Source organism: Canis lupus, chromosome 16, assembly GCF_011100685.1.
Source record: "Canis lupus familiaris isolate Mischka breed German Shepherd chromosome 16, alternate assembly UU_Cfam_GSD_1.0, whole genome shotgun sequence".
Lineage (NCBI taxonomy): Eukaryota > Metazoa > Chordata > Mammalia > Carnivora > Canidae > Canis > Canis lupus.
The window spans coordinates 24,786,234-24,803,995 of NC_049237.1; the positions used below are offsets into that span (position 1 = coordinate 24,786,234).

The window sequence follows — 17,762 nt, forward strand, 5'->3', positions numbered from 1 at the left end:
AAAATATTGTGATGGCTAGGTTGTCAAGACCATACAATGGGAAAAGGACAATCCTTTCAACGAATGATGTGTGTGTGGAATGGGGTGGGGAGAAACTGGATATCCACATGCAAAAAAAAAAAAAAAAAAAAGGTTGAACCCTTACCTAACACCATATATAAAAATTAACTCAAAATAAATCAAAGACCTGAATGAAAGACCTAAAACAATAAAGCTCTGAGAAGAAAACATACAACAAAGGCTTTATGACATTGGGTTTCATGATATTTTGTTGGTTATGACACCAAAGGCACAAGTAACAAAAGAAAAAAAATTTATAAATTGGACTTCATGAAAATGTAAAAATTGTATGCATCAAAAGACACTATTTACAGAGTAAAAAGGCAACCCACAGAATGGGAGAAAATGTTTTCAAATTATATATCTGATAATGGGTTCATATCTAGAATGTATAGAGCACTCCTACAACTCAACAACAAAAAACCCCAACAATTAAAAAATAGGTAAAGAACTTGAATAGACATTTTTCCAAAAAAACAAAAAAAAAAAAAAACAAAAACAGGAATGGTCAGAAAGCACATGAAAAGATGCTCTACAACACCAATAATTTGGGAAATGCAAATCAAAACTAGGAGATACCACCTCACACATATCTGAATGGCCATTATAAAACAAAAGTAGAAAATAGTGTGAGGATGTAGAGAAACTGGAAACTGGTACTCTTTTTCTGTCTGCACTGTTGGTGGAAACATAAAATGGTACAGTTGCTGTGGATAACAGTAGACAGTTCCAAAATGTTAAACAGAATTAGCATAGGATCTGGCAATTCCACTTATGGCTATATAGAATTGAAAGAAGGGTCTCAAAGAGATATTTGTACATCCACGTTGATAGTATTATTCTTAATAGCTGAAATGCGGAGGCAACTATGTTCAATGATGGATGAATAAACAAATGTGGTCTATACATATACAATGAGATATTTTTTGCCTTAAAAAAGAAAGAAATCCTGACACATAGTACAACATGGACAAACCTCAAGGATACAATATAAGTGAAATAAGCTGGTCACAATAAGAGAAATACTGTCTGATTCTACTTATATTAAGTACTTAAGAGTAGTCAAAACCATAAAGATGGAAGGAGAATGGTGGTTTTCAGGAGCTTTGGAGGGCAGTTAAAGGGGAGAGACTGTTAAGTAGGTCTAGAGTTCCAGTTTTACAAGATGAGAAGTTATGGAGATGGATGGTGCACAATGTCAATGTCTTTAATACACTGAAAGGTACACTTAGAAATGGTTAAGATGGTTAACTTTATGTGTACTTTGTCACAGTATACAAAAAAATCAATTCTTGAAGAATTTGAAATGTTTGGAATTTTAGCTTCCCATGAAAAATTAAAGAAATTAAGAATTGATATCTAATGTGTCTGCTTGACAATTTGCTCTGAAAGCTCTATGGTTGGCCCCTGTACATCACAGAAAGAAGTTTGATGCATACGAGGATGACACTAAAGTCACATTGTCTGCCGGAGCCTGAGCACAGAATAAATACAGCTGACCTTGTTGTAAGGTCACAGCTGAATCATGATTGCTGTGACTGGAAAAACCCAGAAACAGAGCTGCAGTGCTTCTCAGGAATAGCCATTTTGCTAGCAACAAGCTTATGATGAAATATGATGCAATTATTTGAAAATAACAAACATCCATCATGCTTCCACGATGAGTTTTTATCAATAGAACAAAATACCACAAACTGGAAGAGCTGAAGTCAATGTCACACTAAGCTACTTCATTTCTTTTACTACTTGGTTTTGAAATTGAACTTCCCCTTTATCCTAAAATGACTGATCTAGTCTTCTTTTAAAGAGGTGGCCCAGGAAATGGAGCATTCACTCTGTGACCTTTGCAGAGAACTTTAACTCTTCTGTGTGGGCTGGCATGTACACAACAGGAGCTGGTGGCAACGTAAAGCTCCACCACTCACAGTGTGGTTCCAGGGTAAGGATCAACTGAACAGCCTGGGAGCTCCTCAGAAACAGGTTGCTGGGCCCCATCCCAGTATTCCTGAATCAGAATCAGCCTCCTAACAGATCTCTGGGAAGTCAGTGTTCATTATCAAGGCTCTTGAGGCACTGTTCTGGTAGCAGCATAATAACTCACATCCCTCTCCAGGCGGCTCGCAAGGGGGGAGAACAGGAGGGAGATCATGTTAAGTGTGAATAGGAGGGAGTTGTGGGTTCTAGTCGCAGACTTCCCACTAAACCTCCACTTCTCACTTATTACTCCTAGCCCTGCCCTCTTCTCAAGACTGTTAGGAGGACCAAACCCTACATGATCTGGGCCGACTGCCTCTCAGACCCTACCATGCAACACTTTTGCCCACTGTTTCATGACTGCAGGCAGAGCTGGTTTCTGCTTCAGGGCCTCTGTATAAGCTGTCTTCTCTGTCTGGAACAACCTTCCTTTTGATCTGTGTGTCTGGCTACTTGGTATTAAGATCTTGGCCCAATTCACTGAGTTAGGTGAGAACCTCTCAATCCCCCAATCTAGTTACTCTTCGGTGAGTCACCCTGTTCCAATTCTCGGCAGAGCACATATCCCATGTGAATAGGGACAGTGATGGTCTTATTCTGGGTTGGGCCTCAGTCTTGAACTGTGCCTGGCACCCTATATGCTCAATGCATATTTGTTTTATAAGTAGCTGAAGAGGTTAAAAACACTGTGGATAAAATAAAGCACTGCATGAAATATAAAATGCTTTTATTAACAAATAAAACCCTCCTGGCTTTCACTTAGTGATTTCTCTTGGACAGGAGAACCATATTGATTACTCTAACAGCCTGAAAAATACAAGTGAAAATCTGCTGCCCTCTCATTAGCAAGAAAGACTGGAATGCAGATTCCTTTTTATCAGGAAAGGAAGATGATTCATTTACTGTCTCTACATCCTTCCTCCAGTTATCACTGTGATGCTCTCTGCCCATGTTAATTTCATTCACTTCCTCTGAGAAAGGAGAGCTAAAAACAGAAACGCTGCTACTGAGGTCACAAGATAGGATAGGTGATGTTGCTGTTAGCAGATCCCTGGCCAAGAACGGCCAGATGGTCTGGAGGCTGGGTTGGCAAAGCTGCCTGGGATTCAGGGAAGGTTGCAGGTTAGCAGCAGGAAGCACATACTTCATTAGGTTACAAACTGAGAACTGGCCAGAGGGTCCTTCTGGCACAAAACTGAAACTCAGCAATGGTTTCTTGGTTTAGTTGTGATTCTCAGTTAATCAGGGCAAATTGGTTTAAAGTCCAATACTAGCCTTAGGTTAGTTCACACAATCCAGGGAGATAACCTAGAAAATATTTCATCTTCTGTTTTTCTAATGCATATTTATGCATTTCTTATTAGGGAAGTGAAAGGACTGTCCAGTCACTCTCAGGGCAGGGCTAACTACTATCCCCTCATCATAGGCAGCAATGCTGTTTTATGAACTGTGGTTGCTTCACTTTCCTTAGCTCAAGAAATACCACAAAGGGAAAAAGCACAGAGGGAGTCTCCAAGGGCTTGCCCAGCATGTGGGATCGACAGAGCAATAGCTCCATCTGCCGACTGTGGCTAACACAGCAGTCAGGATGGGTGACAAGTTAGCAATCATGCCTGGAGCTCCTTCTCAGCGCCCCAGTGATTCACCCCACTGCTGAGAGTCTGTTGTCCTTAGGCACAAAGTGGTCAGAAGTTCCTAAACATTTGAAGGTTCTGTGCTGTCACTATGAATTTATCTTTTTATTTTATTATTTTTATTTTATTTATTTTTTAAAAGATTTTATTTATTTATGATAGACATAGAGAGAGAGGCAGAGACACAGGCAGAGAGAGAGGCAGGCTCCATGCTGGGAGCCCGACGCGGGACTCGATGCCGGGACTATAGGATTGCACCCTGGGCCAAAGGCAGATGCTAAACCACTGAGCCACCCAGGGATCCCCCTATCTTTTTATTTTAAATCAGCTGAACTGCTCCAGAAGCGACCAGGGGTGCAATGGTTTTGTATCGGATCAAGTGCTGCGAGCCTTCTTCCAAGTCAATCACATAGTCCCTGAAAAAGGAGGAAAAAATGTATGCAGAGCTGAGCTGGTGCCCCCAGTGGATGAACATTTCCCACCATCAAGGTCACAAGTCACTCACCTTTGCTCATCTGTTTCTGGTTCTACCAGTATGTTTTCCTGTCGTTCTTTCACTCTCAGAAACACGTATGAATCCAGATCTGGTTTGGGAACTGCTAGAAAGATGATAATACTTAGCCAACAAGATCAACATAGGGAAGTTGCTGGGGCTCACTGTACTGAGTACTAAGGGACCCCTGATGTGACAGCATTTTGTGGGGAGGGTGACTTGAGGAAAGATCTGGGTCCTTATAGAAACAGCACACTTCCTATTCAGGGTCTCACACAGCAACAGCTCATCCAACGGATGCTGAGTACATAAAATATGCACATTGTGTAAGATACAAGCAAGCATGACCCTAGTCACTCTGTGGGGCTACCGGTAGCATCTGAGAAAGTGTCACACTGGTGGCACAGTCACTCTGGGAAGTGAGGAGAAAGAAGTCAATGCAGACTTAATGAGGGAGTGAGCCAGGGAGTAACAGGAAGGGCCAAGCAGAAATATGCATGACGTTCTGGGAGGACAAAAGTGCATAAATCTAGTGAGAAAATATTTTTATATAAAGCAGTAGTAGGAGAGCATAAGAAAGATTGGGTCACATGGGGATAGTCTTGAGAGTCAGACAACTGAATATAGGTTTTCTCTGTAAATGATCCTTCACTGGTTGATTCCAGGGTGAGAGGCTGCTCATCTTCTATCACTAGCCAACACTGCATGTGAGGAGGTGCCCAGAGCTGGGCTGCTCTACAGCTCTTCATTTCTTGGAGCCCTGTGTACCCAGAGGACTCCATCAACCGTAGGTTCTGAGAAGCTACTGGATAACTCTCAGTTCTAAGAGCCTAACTCATTCATATTGCCCTTTATTCCCTCATCCACAGGTTGGGGGTGGGGAGGGGATAGAATTCAGGGTAATAGGCTCCAAAGGTCTAAGGGGTTCAGGGTTTGGGGCCTGCCACAGAGACTCCAACTTCACAGGATCTGCTGACCCGGCTGGGCAGTTACTGATTTTAGGAAACCCAGCTGAGATTTCAACATGCCTTCCCCCATTCCGCCAGCGGGGTATACACTGCTTCAGAGGCCTGAAGGGGATGCAGGGCACCTGGTCTAATTAAGCAAGACTGATTTCACTGGGGCAGGCTGATGGCCTCTGCGATCTTCCAATTCCAGGGGCCTGGCACCAGTCCTTGGAAGGGATTTGAGACAAGTGACATGTTTTAGGAGGTGTCTACCAGCATCAACTAGAATCCAGTTAGATTCAGTTTTAGGAATTTAGATTCCTGATGTCCATGCCTGCTTCAATCAGCCAGATGCACTAGCACTGGGCCATGTTTAGGGGATGCGGTCCTTGCTTCATTCCTATTTTTCCAAGGTGTAGACAACAGTGGCAGACCAGGGCCAGGCCTTTTGTTTCCCTCAGGCAGGTTCACCAAAACAACCAGTTCAGAGTTCCATAAGTCTGCTAGGGGCTTGCCTTGTCCCTGGTGTTGTAGACTGCACTGTGTCCCCCTCCTCACAATGCATATGCTGATGTGCTCACCTGCAGTACTTCAGAATGGAGATGTACTTGAAGATAGGGCCTTTAAGGAAGTAACTAAGTTGAAATGAGACTATTAGGGTAGGGTCTGGTCCAATCTGACTGGTGTCCTTATAAAGAAAAGTACACATGCAGAGGGGCAACCATGGGAGAGGCCCCAGAGGAAGCCAACCCTGCCAGCACTCTGGTCAGACTTCTGGCCTCCAGAAAAATCAATGTATGCTCTGCAGTACTTCATTACAGCAGCCTGAACTGACTGACACACCCGGGGAGCTATGTCTCCACCTGTCCTGTTCTAATGCTTCTACTGGCCACAGGGGTCACAGTGCAGCCCCCAGCACAGGCCAGGTGGGAGATGAATTCCCAGGGCTCAGTTGTACTGGACTTGTGGCCTCAGCACATTACATTTAGGTTGTGAACAAGGTGGAACCCAGTCCCCAAAACTGTTTGATTTGGTCTGGCAACTTTGCCTGATGAGATCCTGCTGGGATCCAGCAAGCTGTGAAGGCCTGAGGGGCATGGACTTTAACCTGTGTGTCAATGGTCCCCCACTGGTCCATCCAAGGTTAAGAGTGACTACCATCCAGGACTCCCTTTCCTCAGCTCAGCAGAGTGGTAAGGGGGCATTGCCAGGTGAGCACAAAGGTGGCTTTGGCAGTGCCCCCTCCCCCACTTTCCCTTCCTCCTCCTGCTCAGCCTGAACCCCTTTCCCGTGAGGCGCCCTGGACAATAAAAATATTGGGAACCCTTCCTCTAGGAAGCTGGGAAGTGACTGAAAATCACTGAAGATTTCTTAGCCTCCTATTTAACCCCTTCTGGATAGGTAGGCAGTCCCTGCATGGGCTGGAATCCATGAGGAAAAGCATGCTAGCCCCTGGAGAACAGAGACCTTTGCCTCCTCAATGCTCAAAAGGGCCTAGCCCAGTGTGGATGCCAGAACATACCAGCTGAAGGAATGAATGCCTGCAGATGTGAATGAATCTGCATTTTTAATGCTAGTCATAAGAATTTCAACCTAAAGACCACAAAAATAATGCTGAAAAGGCTACCCTTATATCTTCTCTTAATTATTTTTTTTAATGATTTTTTTGAAAAGACTTTATTTATTTGAGAGAGAAAGAGCATGAGTGGCAGGGAGTTGGGGCGGGGGCAGAGAGAGAAGTTAACTCCCCGCTGAGCAGGGAGCCCAACGTGGGGCTCGATCCCAGGACCCCAGGATCATGACGTGAGCCCAAGGCAGACACTTAACGGAGTGAACCACCCAGGTGCCTCAATGACTTTTTTTTTTGTCTGTTTTCAAACCACAACACTTCCTCTCTTCTTTTTTCTGTTCATCTACATACTTATTTTTTCAGGCTTGAGAGTAAAGAGGAAGACCTTATTCTAAGGCACCCGAAGATATGTCTGAAAAGGGAGTGCTCCGCTCACCTGACCTCAGGAGGTCCACCACCTGTAAATTAGGAGGCATATGCTTTAAGGCAACATTCTTGAGGTAGGTCTCTGTGTTAGCCATGTATCTGAAAGAGAGGAATTCAAATTGCTGCGACCACACAACTGGCAGGAGCCACCAGGTTGTCAGACACATGACGGCGGCCCAGCCATCAGTTTCACAGAGACAACCACCAACACCCATACTCACGAGCCAGGGAAAGAAAGCCATCTCTATGCATCCTGCTTACTCACTGTTTGGCAAAGATCAGCTCCTCTGGAGAAAGACTAGACAGCTCCCCCTCACGGGGTGTTTTCTCCTTTTCAAGGATATGAGGGAAAAACTTCTCTATCTGAGGATAAATAAAAATCATCGTGTAAATGTGTCAGGATTTGAGAGTCAAATATACTAGTTTCCTGAAATAGGTTGAGGTTAAACTAGAATTGATTTAAAAAATGACAAGTCTTCATAGTCAAGACCTTTTCTAGACTTTCAAGATTTCAAGAAGGCAGGTTTCAAGGAATTCAGAGCAAACATAAGAGCTATAAAAAGGAAGACCATTTAAAAAGGATGAAAAGCTTTCATAAAAGAAAATCTGAATATACACCTGTAAATGGTATGTATGAGGGAGAAAAGGGCATATCATCTAACATTTCTAGTCAACTGCATTGGTTGTTCTTCTATGAGACGAACCATGTACAGAAGCTGGAAAGACACAAATAGAGGGAAGAGTGACTCTTAATTATAAGAATATAACCAGCAAGGACGAAGCCCACACTGAGGGGAGGCTTGGAAAAAAATGGTAAGAACTCTAGGAAAACACAAAACAAAACAAAACAAAAAAGCTAAAAGTTAAAGATATATGGTCAGGAACTGCATATGGATTAGCACACTGCTCAAGTCAGTGCTGTTAGGCTTCTCTGTGGAGGGAAGTGCAAGCAGAAAAATGACAATGGGAAGGAGGATCTGAGGCCAGGACAAAGGAGCACTTATCTGTTTAAAGGAGTTTAAGTCTCTTGCCTTGGATCAGTTATATTCTGCTCATATACGGAGTTTCAGCGCATAAGGCCTTCTGTGCTAGAGTCTGTAAATGGCTGTGGCCCTCCATCACTTAGTGCTCTGCAGACACAGGTAGTCTCATGATCTTAGGATCACGTGCTCAGATGAGGTAAGAAATACTGGAGATGGGCCAATTTCCCAATTTTCAAAAATACAAAGAAGGTGGGGAAACCTTAAAATACAGATTAGTGTCCTCCACATTGGTATGTGGCATTATATTGGAACAGGTCACTTAAGAGATGGTTTGTGAACTCAAAGAAAATTCAGTGGTTAACACAAAGAGGATTTATTCAACTTAAGAAGAAAAAAAGTGAGTGCCCTGGTAGTTGAGGATGGGGAAAGGCATATTTTTTACATCTCTATTTTTTCAAAACACACGACACCATTGTTATGACATCCTTGGGGGCAAGCTGTAAAGCCGGGGCTGTGACAGCATAGAAAGGGAGAGCAAGAAGCAATTGTAACAAACAACACCGATTCAACACAGAGATGTCAACCTGTAGGGAAGTCTCTGGTGGAATACTCTATTGCTGGCCCAGTCTTGTTAATGAATCAGATAAGATCTTATCAACATACTCACCAAACCTGACATAAAGTGAAGACATAGAATGTTGAGATAGCTAATATATTAAATGACAAGATCAGGATCCAGAGAACAGGGAAATGACCCAATTTAATAAGATAAAGTACAAGAGGGATAAGTACTAAGCGATATACTTATGGGTTGAAAAATCAAACCATTCAAATACAGGCTAGTCACAGGATGGGAGAATAGTAACTCAGAAACTTCAAAGAGGTTAAACTTCATGGCAAGTGCAGAATGAATGGTGTGATATGTCTGTGTAATATGGAAGTAATCCTCCTATTTTTCACAAGTGACCAAACTACAACTGGAATATCATACTCAGTCGTAGGTGGTATGATTTAAGGATACCCAGGAACTGGAACCTTTGTCAGAACCAGAACCAGTGAGTAAATGGAAATACATAATTGAAATGTTTGGCTGAGAGCACTCTCATGTAGGAGAAAGGATGTATTCATTTTGTAGTAACTAAGGGAACAAGTGGAACCAAATGAGAAGAGGCTTCAAGGAGGTAAGAACTTCCCAAGGTTAAAATAGACATCATACAGAGAAAGAATGTTTTGTGATTTCATTTTTGTAAGTTAGATAGCCTCAGAACTATAGCTGAATATTAAGTCATCATGGTCAATTTGACACCTGCTATATGATGGGTACAAAGAAATTTCTGAAACTAATTCTCTGCTGGTCAGTATTCCCTAGTCAACCATGCAAAGGACTCTGCCATACAGCACTGCCATGCTATAATTCCAGGGGGCACCTTTCACAAAGCAGATTAATAGACTACAAATGTGTCCCCAGACATGTGCAACACATGTTCCAGCTAGGCTTCTCCAGAATAATCTTTTGCCCTCCTTACTCTTTAGCTACCCTAATACTGGGCTTCATGGCATCTTCATGCCCTGGACTCTCCTAGGCAGGCTCCAGCCCAACTTCTCCCCAGGATGCTCCATCTATATTACAAACACATTGCCTTAATGCCTACAGATATCTCCATGTCAAACCTTCATAAGCCGACACCGCAAGTAGCTGCTAAGGACATAGCGGATCCTCTCCATCTCCATTCGATGGATACTGACTTTCAGATCCCCCTTCTTGGCTCTTCTGAGATTTTCTTCCTATTAAAAGAGAAAATGAAGTATATTCAGACTGAGAACCTTTTTCATTTAATCTGCAGAACTGCATAGGGACTATAATCACTGGCAAGTTTGAGGACTCAAAGACTACATTTAGGTCAAAGGAGAACCAAACAACTCCTAAGAGTTCTGATTTTCTTACACAAATAATATAAGACTACAGTCTCATAAAAAGTTCAAACAATACTCATTTACTTTTAGAAAACAATCATCTGAATAGAATCTGAATATGGTCAGTGAGAAAGGCGTAGCACTCAAATCCAATTGTAAAGGAGATTATAGCAGACAAAAGAAATGTCTAAAGGCAGTGTTAAATCACCAGTTGAGACTGCAAAATACCAATGCTTTAAAGCTAGTCTGAAGCTGATAATGCCTTAAGACCCGCTCATCTAAGCCAAGTGTCTCTGGAGGCCAGGCAGGCAAGTGATCTGAGAAGGGTGGGTAGGCAAGGACCATAGGGAATGGACAGCATATGAAAGCGGGTGGCCCTGACCCTGCTCTGGTCAGCTGTTCTCATACATAAACGTGGGCCCAGTATTGACAGGGTTTTAGACTTTTCAGGGGAAGCTGACATCCAGATATTCACAAGAACGTTTGTGCTTTATAAATGTAGGTAACTAATTCAATATTAGAAAAACCCATTAGGCTGGGCCAAATAAGACAGATTTAGCATCAGACTTCAACCTCTCGCTATGCTGACAAACCCTTTTAAAGTTCTCTTTGTAACTCTGAGATAAGCAACTCTTACCATGTGATCGAGCTGTTCCATGACGCATTCTACAATTTCAGACTTGCTTTCCAGCAGCTCAGGGGCAAACTTTTCATTCATCCAGGCCTAAAAAACAATGCCCCCGCCGCCAAATATTCGTATCAGTATCACTCACAATGGAGCAAAATAACCATGTGAGTCCTATATATTCCAAGAAAATCACAGCTATTTCTGGCAAAGACAACTGTCTGCCTATGAATTGGAAGTAATCGAAATGCTTTGTAAACAAGCTATGTTTTTGATGGCTTTTCTATTTATTTTAGTGAGAAGGCTGTGCTTACAATCTTTTATCTAACCAATGTTGCAAAAAATCACTGTTCATGTCAAAAATGTCAGTTTGCCTCTGAAGTTCCCTAATATCATTTATTAAAAAAAAAAAAAGTCGGTATGATGCCCACCAGTAAGAGCAACACCATCTGGTGTTCAAACAGTACCTTTAACCAAATAGCATCAACACTTTCCTCCTCCTTCCTGCGCTACTTCCCACCAGGGGGGGCCAGCCAGCATCCTTCTATTTTGAGGGACCAGGTGACCTAACCCTACACATCTCATTGGGGAAGCTTAGAGCACTTTACAAAAATTCTTTCATTCATCATTATAATATCTGAGAGGAAATGGATACAGTTATCCTTATCTTAATTATTAATGAGAAAACACGTTATTTACTAACCACTTAAGAGTACAAAGGATCACAATATAAAAGGATATTCATCTATTAAACAATTTTGGAACAAAAGGTTAAATCCTTAGTTTATGACTCTGCCCCAGATGTTTGGTACATTTCAGCAATAACCGCGGCTTAGAGAACTGAAATATCCACAGGTGATTGAGGAAAACTAATCCTATCTTTCAATTACAGGAAATTTAGTTTCAGCATAGTTCAGAATTATATGCTAATCACACTCACTTTATTCCTTTCTTTCTGCATATCCAATTCTCATCATGAAGACACATTACTAAACACTGGGTACTCCTGCTACCATACAAATTTTTTTTTTTTTTCACATGCTCAAGCTCCTGTAATAGTGCTATAAAAGTTAACCAGAAAGAGTCTGTATTTTCAAGGAACATTATGAATGAGAAAAGACCGAATTGTCACAGAGGACTTATAAAAGCAGGAGATTTTCTTTTTAACTGATTTTATTAAATACTGCATTGGTACGGAAATTATGAAATATAACATGAATAGAGATATAAACACCTGTGTGCACATAACTTCATTAACAAGTATTATTATTTTAAAAGTCCCTGTGTCTTCCTCCCTCTTCAAAGGTAATCATTAGCCTGACCTCAGTATTTAATTTTCTGTAGTTTCACTACATTTGTTTGTATCTCTACATAAGGATTCCCAATGATTTCAAGGAAAATGATAACACTTGTTGGGTACAATAGGGGTAAAATGGGGGTAGATTTGAAGGGGATTTCTTACTGACATTATGAAATTATTTTTATAAAAATATTTAAAACATTAACAGAAATTTTATATTAGTATAAAATTGTCAAATAAAATGATTTCAAAATATTTAGTGAGAAACTTGCATTTAAATCCATGGTCTTTTTTTAAATAATCAGGTTCTATGTTTGAAATAGCTACATTTGATTCCTGATCAAAATTTTAATGACAATCTGTTCATTATGGGCTAAACTGTGTTCCTCTCCACTCTCAATTCATGTGTTTAAGTCCTAACTCCTAACATCTCAGAATGTGCCTGCATTTGGAAACAGGGTCTTTAAAGAGGTAATAAAGTTAAAATGAATTAGGTGGGCTTTAATTCTGTGACTAAGAGAATCTAAGAGGAGGAAATTTGAAAACAGACACATATGGAAGACCATGTGAAGACATATGGAGAAGATGGCCATCTATAAGCCCAGGAGAGAGGCCTGAGAAGAAATCTCTGGTGTCAGCACCTTGATTTCAGACTCCTGGCCTCCAGCATTGAGAAAATACACATCTGTTGTTTAATCTACCCAGTCTGTGATGCTTTGTTTTACAGCCTTAGCAAATTAATACAATCATTAAAAATGAGGAACTTTGCACTGTAATAACTTTTAAATCTTTTTTTTTTTTCCCCCAACAGGCATTCATGAGTATCCTATATATGCTCCTGGAGCTGTGTTTTTCAGTGGCCTGGTGAGGTTTCTCTGTAGGCCATGCTATGCAGCCTACAAGTCTGTGTCCAGGTACAGCAGCTGTCCAGGTGGTAGACCAACTCTTTGGCTGCACTCAGGGCACTGCAATGGAGCTTTGGGCCAGAGATGTAACTCATGCTCACCCACTGCTAAGCTGAGGTTGAGCTGCCGTCCAAGGAGCCCCTCGTACCCACAAGAGGGAACCAGCCTGGGGGCTATGGCTGTCCCAGAGGGTAGATGGTCAATACTGTGATACAGTATAGCATACCAGTGTGTGCCATGAACTCTGCCTCAAACAATTTTGCAAGTGTCTGAGGTTAACCTAAATGGTTTCTTCAAAAACGTATTTTTTATTGTTCCACACTATGTTCTTGAGTCAACCATGTTGTTGCAGGAGCTATCTTTCACTTATTTTATTGCTGCTTTTTTTCTCCCATTGTGCATATAGATAACTTTTATTCATTCTATTGTTGATGGATATTTAGGTTATTTTCAGTTTTTAATCATTGCAAGCAATACTATGAACATTTTGTGATGTCTCCTGGAAGTTTTCTCTAGGGTAAGTACCTGGGAGTAGAATGACTGGGACACAAGATATGTGTGCCTTCAACTTGACAAGACAATAACAAGTTATTTTCCAAAGTGCACCAATTCACCAAAGTAAACAAGTATGCAAATACTCCACAAACCTTTATACTGTTTTATTTATTGTTTTATTTACATGTTGCATTATATTGTTCATCTTCTTCATTTCTAATCTGATGGGTATGAAGTAGCATCTCCTAAGGATTTAAATTTTTATGTTACTGATTACTAAAAAGATCAAACATCTTTTCCATATGACTACTGACCACCTTGGTTTCCAATTCTGAAAGATGCCAGGGGCATCCCGGGTGGCTCAGCGGTTTAGCGCCGCCTTCAGCCCAGGGCCTGATTCTGGAGACCTGGGATAGAGTCCCACGTCGGGCTCCCTGCATGGAGCCTGCTTCTCCCTCTGCTTGTGTCTCTGCCTCTCTCTCTCTCTGTGTCTCTCATGAATAAATAAATAAAATCTTAAAAAAAAAAGAAAGATGCCTTCATTTTTTCTATTGGATAGTTTTTGAAGTCTGTTTATATACTGTGGATACTAATACTGCACATATTTTCTGCCTGTTTTGCAGCATGTCTTTTTATTGTCATGAAAGTGTAAAAACAAAAGTTCTCAATTTTACTGTAGAACTTTGTGTTTTTGGATTTTTGTTTCACGAATCCTTTAATAATAAGGCAGGGGCTCTTTCACTAGGCGGGCAGATTTTAAAGGTGTCTGTGAATCTCCTGAAATTATATGCATAATTTCTGGATGTGTGTGTATCCATATATTATTCTGCGAAACAGGGCCAGTTTTCACCAGATTTTCAGAAAGGTCTGTGATATAAAAATAAATGAAGAATTACTCTTATACAGTAAGGATTATCTTCCTTTTGTCATTCATGATTACAACACATGGTAGAAAATAGTCAAGAATATTAAAATAATTCCAGGAAGGGACTGTTAAAGAGAGAAGACAACAGGTGTAGTAGATTAAGAGCACATATTCTGGAGTCAAAGAGACTTGGTTCATATTAGGCAGTAATAGTTGCCTCACTGGGTGGGTAGTTGTATGGATTATCACTACTCACAGCTAACTGAGTACTCATCATGTGTCAAACAATATGCTAAGCATTTCACATATATTATCTCATTTAATCCTCAGAACGGCTCTGTGAAATAACTGCTATTATTAATGCTTACCTGCTCCAGCTTTTCAATGAGCTCTGCAGGAGTTAGGACCACCTCTTCACTATCTGCATCAGAGTCCTGTCCTGTGTGGTCCAGTTCCTCTGTCATCTTCTCTGAAACCAGGTACCTAATGAAAATAAGAACCAATACCTTGCAGTGCAGTTTCTATTTATTTGCAAGAATAGGCAACTGTATATCTAAAATTGGTGTTGCAGAGGCTCACTGGCAGTAGCGCCAGTCAGTTCACAGGCTTTGATTCTTTTCAACTCTTCCTTCAAACCTTAGGTCAGGGATCAGTTTCTCCAAGAGGTCACCTCTTAAAAGTATTTCCACATATGCCTGGAACTGAGCGTCTGTCACACCACATAGTAACTGTCTTCCTGGTGGAAGTGCTTTCCTTAGGGGCCGTGATCACTTCAGTTCAAATATGCATCAGCATCTGCTTTGTTCCAGCACTGTAAGTCCTAGGACCTAATCACCTGCGCACTCCCCGGGCTCTAGCACAGTGCTGAGCAGGCACTTACACTCGTTGCAAGAACTCATCAACCCGGAGGCACAGGGCCCAGCACCACCAGACCAGAGATCATCCCAGATGCTAAGACGGTAGGTGGCAGGGACCGGAGGACGTCCTCGGAGTACCGGGGAAGCTGAGCGGACTCCCCCAGCTCCTCTCCCGCCTGGGCGCCCCGGGCACAGGCAGCCCTCCCCCCGCACACACAGACACACACGCCGCCAGACGTCCCGCTCGGATGCTCACCTGGGCACGAGGGCGGCAGAGGCGCACCCCAAGGGGCAGGCGGCTAGTCTGGGAAGGGTGAGGAAGCACCTGAGCTTTGGGAGCAGCACCCGGCCGCGGAACAACCTCCCCCACGGCTCTCCCGGACGTGCCGACCCTCGACGGCTCCGCTCCCGCGCTCTTCTCACAAGGTTTCCGCCCCCCATACGTCACCGCGCTCGGGCGGCGTTGACCAATCACAGCGCGGGGGCGGGGACTCGGCTCGCCGCGGCCCCATCACCCCGCGGCCTCACGCAGGGAGTTGGCCCCGCCCCCTGGGCCGGCGGCGGGAGACGCGGGTACGGCGGGCAGCAGCCGGGACGGCCGGGAGGGGGCGCCTCGGCACCGCGGCTGCGGGGAGCGGACGGCAGAGCTGGCCAGTTCCGCCTCGTGGGTCCTCGCTCTTGTGGGCCTGCGGGTCCCTGCGTCCTCGCCGGGGCTTCTGCTGTGGCAGCTGTGTGCGGGTCTGAGCACCTTAGGCCAGCGGTTCTGAGAGCGTGGTTCCAGCCCAGCAGCATCGGTGCCCCGAACCCGCGAGAAATGCAGATTCTCAGGCCCCACCCAGACCCGCTTAGTCAGCAATCTGGGGGCGTTGGGACGGGCTCTCCCCTGGTGATTCTGATGCCGGTGAGCTTGCAGAGCACCGCTTTAGGCTGTGCTTCCACCCCGGCTGCTTCACTTTGCAGATTAGACCTTGACGGTGCTGCTGGGCCTTCTCCCCTTAATGTAGGACAAGCGTCTATCTATCTATCTATCTATCTATCTATCTATCTATCTATCTATCTATCTATCTATCTATCATCTATCTATCCATCCTAACTCCTGCAGAGCTCATTGAAAGCCTGGAACAGGTAAGCATTAGTAATAACGGTTTTTTAAAAAAAGATTTTATTTACTTATTCATGAGAGATACAGAGACAGGCAGAGAGAGAAGCAGGCTCCATGCACCGGCAGCCCGACGTGGGACTCGATCCCGGGTCTCCAGGATCACGTCCTGGGCTGAAGGCGGCGCTGAACCTCTGAGCCACCCGGGCTGCCCTAACGGTTCTTTCACAGAGCCATTGCAAGGATTAAATGAGATAATCTATGTAAAATGCTTAGCATATTGTCTGATACCAGTTTTTTTTCTCAGAATTGTGGGTGCTTTATCTGTTTTCTGTGCAAAGTACCACATGTGGCTTCCCTAAAGTGTCTCTTCCCCATCAGTCTGCAGACTCTTCTCCTTGTGATGTTTCCTATGCGATACTCATTGATTTGAATAGGAAGTTTGGCTAATTGACAGGTTGATAGTACCTGCCTGATTGCAGTCATGTTTTGAAAATAGAATATCCTGAGTGGTAGCATAGGCACGTTCACAAAGGGCCGTGGAAGCTGGGGGACATCGAGGAGGGATTCCAAAAGGGACAATTTCGTTTGAGCTCAACTTGCAGAGTGAGTTTTTGGTGACAAATGGATGGCCCTTTCAAGGACCGTTTCAATTCTGTGTTTCAGTGGTTTTGTAATCCCAAGGTTTTCACACTTGTGGCAGATTGTGTTTTCCAAAGACAGCTGCTCTGGTATAGATCTCATCCCACGGACTCTTCTTGCAATATGATGCTGACACTCCTCCATCAAGGGGGATGGTCTGTGTTGTTGCCTCTGGGAAGACCTCCCGACACTGCTATAGAAGCGTAAAGATGGCTGGAAATCAAGATGGTCACACCAGTGCCTCAGCAAGGCTTGACTTCAAACTGAAGACATTTTTCTCTTCCTAATTCTCAAAGCCCCCTCCTCCCTTTCACTTGTTTTTCTGTACAATCCTTTGTTCCGTGTCAATATTGACATCTTGTTGATCTCAATGTACACTTAGTAACAGGACTGGGATGGCCAGTGCCAGCACTAGTCTTGAGACCAGCTTGAAGACAGACTGGAACGCGGCCGGCAGCAAGTACCAGATTCCTGCTGAAACCATCCAGATCGTGTATTTTCTTTTTCTATCTTTTTTTTAAAGGATTTTATTTATTTATTTGACAGAGAGCTAGCAAGAGAGTACAAGCAGGCAGAGGAAGAGGGAGAAGCAGACTCCCCGAGAAACAGGGAGCTGGATGCAGAGCTCGATCCCAGGACCCTGAGATCATGACCTAAGCCAAAAGAAGATGCTTAACCAACAGAGCCACCCAGGCACCCCAGATCCTGTATTTTCTTATAAAACTCCTCAGCCTTTTCCTGGGAGTGGGTGGGCAGTCCTGGAGGCATTAGCCTGCCTCCTTTGCCTGGCAAAGTAATAAACTATCTGCCTTCTTTATGCCCAGACTCTGTCTTCGTGTTACATACTTTGTCTGGAGAACACAGAGGTTGGTTTTCTTTTTTTTTTTTTTTTTAAGATTTTATTTATTTATTCATGAGAGACACACACAGAGAGAGAGAGAGAGGCAGAGAGAGAGGCAGGCTCCATGCAGGG

General features: G+C 43.2%; 1 protein-coding gene across 3 annotated transcripts; it reads right to left on the reverse strand.

Annotated features, from left to right (window-relative positions):
- Positions 1–2,744: 2,744 nt before the first annotated feature.
- Positions 2,745–15,494, reverse strand: GINS4 (GINS complex subunit 4). 3 transcript variants are annotated; one of them, XM_038559966.1, is made up of 8 exons: positions 15,305–15,494; positions 14,560–14,674; positions 10,639–10,725; positions 9,759–9,872; positions 7,370–7,467; positions 7,115–7,203; positions 4,174–4,264; positions 2,745–4,084 (listed from the first exon to the last, which is right to left on the reverse strand). In XM_038559966.1, the coding sequence occupies exons 1-8, from the start codon at positions 15,487–15,489 to the stop codon at positions 3,988–3,990; spliced, it is 876 nt and encodes a 291-aa protein (XP_038415894.1). In that variant the 5' UTR covers positions 15,490–15,494; the 3' UTR covers positions 2,745–3,987. The 3 variants fall into 3 exon arrangements, with proteins under 3 accessions (XP_038415894.1, XP_038415893.1, XP_038415895.1); XM_038559965.1 differs by having other exon boundaries at positions 4,174–4,267; XM_038559967.1 differs by lacking the exon at positions 10,639–10,725 and having other exon boundaries at positions 4,174–4,267.
- Between the last annotated feature and the right edge of the window lie 2,268 nt (positions 15,495–17,762).